At 37.0% G+C, this 6,892-nt stretch overlaps 1 protein-coding gene across 1 annotated transcript; it reads left to right on the plus strand.

Annotated features, from left to right (window-relative positions):
• Window positions 1-513: 513 nt before the first annotated feature.
• On the plus strand, window positions 514-6,650 carry LOC132068245 (uncharacterized). Its single transcript, XM_059461769.1, has 2 exons — window positions 514-1,091; window positions 6,023-6,650. The coding sequence occupies exons 1-2, from the start codon at window positions 628-630 to the stop codon at window positions 6,456-6,458; spliced, it is 900 nt and encodes a 299-aa protein (XP_059317752.1). The 5' UTR covers window positions 514-627; the 3' UTR covers window positions 6,459-6,650.
• The last annotated feature ends 242 nt before the right edge of the window (window positions 6,651-6,892 follow it).

Genomic DNA, 6,892 nt, shown 5'->3' on the forward strand with positions numbered 1-6,892 from the left:
GATGGCAAAATTATCCCATTTCAAATCGTTTGAGAATAAAATTGACCCATTTTCCCTTATATGTGAAAGGATACTTTTAAGCTAGTTGAAGGATATTTTTGAGCCAAAAAGGCAAGAACATAACAGGGTAAATTTAAGGGAAAATAACACTCTATGTCTATTTAGAAACAATATTTACTCGAAATGGCCCATATTTTTAATATTATCCGAAGTGGTCCTTTATACATTAAAGATACACTTTTATACAAAATTTACATCCGTTTTTACAAATGTAGTGTATAATCTTGTGTATCATGTATATAAACAATGTTACAAAAAAACAAAGTTAGCTATTTGGATGTAAATTAAAATATGGCTACATAAATATAATATTTTATGCTAAATTGTATATTATTAAAATAATCCCTAAATTTAACTTATTTCAAATAGTTTAGGGGTACTTTTGACCTTTTCCCTAACAAGCAGTGCCAATTTCCATTAAAACTCCGTTTCTACACACCCGTATATATAAAAGCACCACAACAGCAACAAATCTGAACAAAGCCTTTTGCTTCTCTTAACATCTCTCTAGGGTTTAAGATTTTCCCCCAAATTTCTAGGGTTTAGAATCTTCTCAATTTTTCAACCATGGCGCGTAACGAAGAGAAAGCTCAATCAATGCTAAATCGATTCATAACAATGAAAGAAGAAGAAAAAAAGAAACCAAAAGAACGTCGTCCCTATTTAGCATCAGAATGTCGTGATTTAGCTGAAGCAGACAAATGGAGACAACAAATACTGCGAGAAATCGGTCGTAAAGTAGCTGAGATTCAAAACGAAGGATTAGGGGAACATAGATTGAGAGATTTGAATGATGAGATTAATAAATTGATTAGAGAGAAAGTGCATTGGGAGAGAAGGATTATTGAATTGGGCGGACCGAATTATACGAAACATTCGGCGAAAATGACTGATTTGGAAGGGAATATTGTTGATGTACCGAATCCAGGTGGACGTGGTCCTGGGTATAGGTATTTTGGTGCTGCTAAGAAGTTGCCTGGTGTTAAGGAGTTGTTTGAGAAACCACCCGAATTGCGAAAAAGAAGAACAAGGTATTGTTTTACATTCTTGTTTTTGGATGGTTGTTACATTATTGTTTTATAATGTATCGTGTTATATTGTATTGTATTGTATTGTATTGTATCGTACTGTATTGTTTTGATGGATGTAGTTTACGGGGAAGAGCTACTATGAAAAGGTAGGGTAAAAAATAAAATAGGATTATTAGATAAAAAGTAAAGACAAAATAAGAAAAAAATAAGGTAACAACTCGGTCACACCAAATCGGTCGGAAAAGAGTGGAGATCCAAGACTAACAACTCGGGGAACACAGATTGCGTGACTTGAATAATGAGATTAATAAGTAAATTAGAGTGAAAGTACATTGGGAAAGGAGGATTATTGAACTTGGTGGACCGAATTACATGAAGTATTCAGCGAAGATGACGGATTTGGGAGGGAATATTGTTGATGTACCGAATCTGGGTGGACGTGGGGCCTGGGCATAGGTATTTTGGTGCTGCTAAGAAGTTGCCCGGTGTTAGGGAGTTGTTTGAGAAACCACCCGAATTGCGAAAAAGACGAATGAGGTATTGTTTTACACTTGTTTGGATGGTTGTTACATATTGTTTCGTAATGTATTATATTATATTGTGTTGTGTTGTATCGTGTTGTATCGTATTGCCTAGCAGAGGCGAAAAAAAATTCTTCACATCTGCCTAGCGAGTTACCAGTTACTTGAGCTGGTGGAAGGCAACAAGTATTCGGTGGAATAGTCAGGTGCGCGCAAGTTGGTTCTGACACCACCATGATAAAAAAACATTTGTCTTCTATTGCGTGAAGGTTGGCGTGATGGACTAAAAGGATAATGAATTGGTGCCTATCTCAAGGAAAAATGTTAGAATTTTTGTGTACGGTCGATTCATAACCCGTGCATAGTAGTTGCTTCCTGGCATTTTCTGTGGAGGGGATTATTTGTCATTCTTTGTTGTACAATGACATTTGCTTAATTGTGTGTAAAGAAAATCTATCCGATTAGAGTAATGACAAGAAAATGTTAGTTTTGGTTTCAAAGGTGGATATTGGATAAAGAATTCTAGGTATTCGTAGACCTTTTTGTCCATTTCAAATTATGTTAGCTTTTTCAAAGAACAAAACTATTTGTTATACACTCCCTCCATTCCATAATAAGTGTCTTTTTAGACTTTTCATTTTGTTTCAAAATGAGTGGTGCTTTAGGATTTCAAGAAGAAATGGATCTTCATCTTCCAAAATGACTCTTATTTCCATAATCAAGAATCATTAAGCTTTTCTTTTTCTAGGCGTTTAATTAGGGGTAAGTTAGTAAAAACACTCCTAATTTTCTAAGAGTGAGCACTTTCTTAGGGGGTGTGCATAAGCCTAAAAAGTCACTTATTATGGAATGGTGGGAGTATAAAGAAAGATAGACAACACCCGCAAGGGTGGCTCGCCTTGGTTGAGCATAGGGCGTCCATAATGGAGGTCTGAGGTTCGAAAATCCCTGCCTACAACAATAGGGGATTTGCCTCTGGGTCGAGCTCGTCGCACGGGACTTGCCTAGTGTGGGTATTGGGCTATTGCCTAGGAGCGGGGTTTACCCTGTGTGCACTCAAAGGGTAACGGTTGCGAGTTCTCTTGTCATCAGAAAAAAAAAGAAAAAAGATAGACAATAGCAATAACTGCGCTTCAATCTCAAACTAGTTTGGATCAACGATGTGAATAACAAAATGGGTACAATGTTAATGTACTGCAGCCATGTAGTACGTTAGCAAGAACTATATTTATATATGTGCATGCATGGGTTTTGTTGACCTGTTACATAACTGTTAGCTATGTACCTATTTTTTTAAAATACCCTAATTGGACATTGCTAACGCATTAGTAAAATAGGTACATTTGTCTTTCCATCTCAAGAACTAGATGTAGTTTATCTTTCCTCTCAATTAGGCCCCTTTTCCTCTCCCCTTCTTTACATTGCAAACCCTGAACCCGCAAAAGTAGTGATGCGATGGGGAAAAATCATCAAGGCAACTCTTAAAATATTCTTTCTTTTCAATACTAAACATTAACATTAAAGCTAGTGTCGGCAGCTACAATTTTGCCAATTACTTCAATTGCTTCACCTTAACGTATGCTGAGGCGGTCTTTGTTTGGAAGGAAACAGAGAAAATGAGAGAATGGAAAAGCAATGTTAAATTGATAGGTATGCTTTTCAATAGTTTTCTCATTAGAATAGAAAACAAAATAGTAAAGGGGAAACTATTGAACATGTCTTGAAAGGGATATATTGCTCAGAGAACTTGGAAATTCATTTATGATACGTTGTTTATAGTTATTCTGGAATACTAGGTCGTATCTCAAAAACAAGAGTCAAGAATGATTTTCGTTGCTACGACTGTTTGTACCTGCTGGAAAAGATGGCTAAAAGTACAGGGAAGGCAATATTTCCTTGGCCAAGATTACTTTTAGAAGACATGACCGGAGCTTCACCCGAACAGGAAGTTACTTCTGAGGGAGAGAGAGGGGGGAGATGAAGAGAAAGGATGGGCTGTCTTTAATTTTTTGGGTTAAAAGATTGAAAAATCCCCACTATAAATGAGATTAGTAAGGAGTTGTAAGAGAAACGAAAATTGGATACATTACCATTGTCTCCATTTTTGTTTTCCCTTAAAAGCCCTTAATGTATCATTAACAGCAAGGACTTTTTAGTCATTGTATCATAAAATAAACCCGAACTCCCCTCTTATCAATTTCCTTTAATAAGAAGACCAAGTCTGGACAGTTTAAGTTCGGTGACCGGGATATTGATGCTGGTCTGAGCATAAGTGTTCTGCTGGTCTGAGCATAAGTGTTCGGTGAAGCTCTTAGTATTGTGATACGCCCATTTTGGCCATTTTGAATACAGGGAACATAATTCTGGTTTGCGCTTATGCTTTTATGTGCCGTTCACATTTGAATTAAACATAGTAGGACTAAATCAAGCCTTATTCTCCTTTGGTAAGATGGAGAAGTGACCAAGAAGTCTATTTCTTCACCGTTAATGAATCACACCCCATGAGCTTGGATCGTGTTTCATTGTCAATCCAATTCCAGTTCATGTTTTTTTTTTTTTCTTTTCCTATCAAGTACGAGTTAAATGTCTAAATTTCTTGAAAAAATAATTTAACTGGTTGGATTCTGAGAGCAAATTGTTTGTCCGGTTTAAGAGAAAATTCCATTAATACACAAAAAAACAAAGAAGAGCAAACTCCATTTTGTTTTTTCATGTTAAAACCTGTCTTTAGTGACTGGTGGCATCCCCAATTTCTATATGAGATTGGATACGTCCTCATAAGGCAGTGAAAGGACAAGTAGCTAACAGTACAACAACAACATACCCAGTGTAATCCTACAAGTGGGGTCTGGGGAGGGTGGTGTATACACAGCCTTACTCCTCCTTGTGAAGGTGGAGAGGCTGTTTCTGAAAAAAGACAGACACTGGGCCCGATAATTATTTAACAGTGTGGATAATCCTTTACCAAAAAGTAGTTAACAGTGTGGATAATTTTTTGGACTTTATTAGCTCCCTGATCTTAGCTTAGATATTGTACCGGAGCTGACCTTTGGTCATCTTTTGTTATCTTTTGTAAATGTGCATCTTCTTGATGCCTTATCAATGATACTTCTTATGTCAGAAAAAAAGGCATTGAAAGGACTTGTAATGGCTGACTTTTTGAAATCTAGTATCGGTCAATCGGAAGTTATCTGATGAACTACCTGCTGAAAATGTGATGGTAGTCAAAAGTTCAACCTCTACCATCCAACTTGAAGGATTTTGTGTGGGTCTGGTGTTGCTAGTTTTCAAGGAGGTGGGTTTGCCGTATTTTTAGTTCAAAACTGCTCCAAAAATATTACCAAATATCAAGCACTTAAGATCGAGCTTGAAACAGCTCTTGAGATGAAATACTTATGGTTGCAAGTCCTCAGCAACTTCAAGCTAGTTGTCAATTAGCTTCTTAGTAGCTGCAAAGTCGAGAAGTCTATGCTGCTTCCATGTTACAATTATGCTCAAAAGTTTTGGACTTATGGCTTTCTGACGTACCATAAGCATAGAATATGTCTCAAGGACGGAAATAAGAGGAATGATGCATTAGTTGCTCTTCTCTCTACATTAGTGTTGCCCTACCAGATGAAAGATATTGCTCATGAAAAATGTGTAGTGCCGTTGTTGTATTTAGATGAATATTTAGAACCCTGCGAAGCACATCTAGTCAATATATGTGAAGTTGAGAAAGTAGGTGGAAAACAACCCCATCTGGTGGCAGTTCTTCCAGCCTGCGTACAGTTATCAATTAAGCAGATCATAAATTGCAGCTCAAGTCTATAAGCTGTGGTATTAGAATGGCATCCCAATATTAGTCCTGCTATGATACTTATCAAATAGCACTTTTTCCAGCTCGCTAGCCATGTCACACTAATTTAATGACCTGCTTCGTGCACTGACATCCTTATGTATGGTCATTACGAATGTAATGCAAGTAAAGATAAAAAATTTCCATTAAATATATTAGCAATGTCGACAGGTTGTGAGTGTTTTTTTTTTCTTGAGTTAGTAGGTTGAAAGTTTTATTTATGACTTGAACTTTAGTTTATCAGAAAATTTTGAGTAGCTTTATGCTGTTTATGCATGTATGATAGCATCTCATAGACGGCAAGGTCAGTGCATTCATATCCATGCTCGTTCTTCATGCTTGGAAGACTGCAATAAATTCTTGGAAAAACACAGATTTGTTTTTTTAGTGCAATGTAGCCATTTACATTTTATTGTGTTTGACAATCTAAGTTGAATAAATGAAGCTTTGTTATGCACCTCTTTTTCATGCTGTAAATATTACTATCGTTTAATGATTTTTGTGGATATTATAGATTTTCTGCTGCTTGATATTTTATTCGGTAATGCTTATGTTGACTTAAAATGTTGTAGGTATGATATATACAAGAGGATTGATGCCAGCTACTATGGGTATAGAGATGATGAGGATGGAATATTGGAAAAATTGGAGGGACCAGCAGAGGAGAAGATGCGGGCTGCAGCTGTGAGGGAATGGATGGAGATGGAAGAGATAAAGAGGGAAGCCAAGAAGGCGGTGAAGAGTGGGGAGGTAGTGGAAGTGGGTTTGGGATCAAAGATATTGTTCGAGGAGGAAGAGGATGTGATAGAGGAGGAAAGGAGGGAAAGGGAGAGGGAGGAGAAGGATAGGGAAAAAGAATTTGTGGTACACGTCCCATTGCCGGATGAGAAGGAGATCGAAAGGATGGTGGTGGAGCAGAAGAAGATGGAGCTTCTGAGCAAATATGCTAGTGAGGATTTAATGGAAGAGCAATTGGAAGCTAAGGCCATGCTTAACATTCAAAGGTAGGTTGGCGAAGCCTGGCCCCGGTTAAACTATTACATAGAGCGCTTGTTTCTACTCAATGTAAAGAGGACTCTTTTTAGGAGTTCTTGTTGCCTTTGATCTAGCATTAATGCAACTTAGCGTTTTTGTACAATTTTCACGTGTAGAAAACTAGCAATGAATAGAATGATAATTTCTAGCTTCTATTTTCTTCTAGTCCAAGTGGCTTTGCTTCATGGTGTAGTTCCTTTGCTTTCTATCGAAAAGATTCCTCTCCCGGTTGCCAATTCATCCAAAGGGCAAGAAACTATCAGTTGCATGTCAAATCGTCTATTAGCATTACATTTCCAGTTGCAGAATAATGTGAGATGTGCATCAAATGTGGCTTAATCAATTTCATTATGTTTGTGTTTATATTACTCCAGTAAACTGTTTTGACATTTCTAGAGATGTTTATC

Source organism: Lycium ferocissimum, chromosome 8 (genome assembly GCF_029784015.1).
Source record: "Lycium ferocissimum isolate CSIRO_LF1 chromosome 8, AGI_CSIRO_Lferr_CH_V1, whole genome shotgun sequence".
Classification (NCBI taxonomy): Eukaryota; Viridiplantae; Streptophyta; class Magnoliopsida; order Solanales; family Solanaceae; genus Lycium; species Lycium ferocissimum.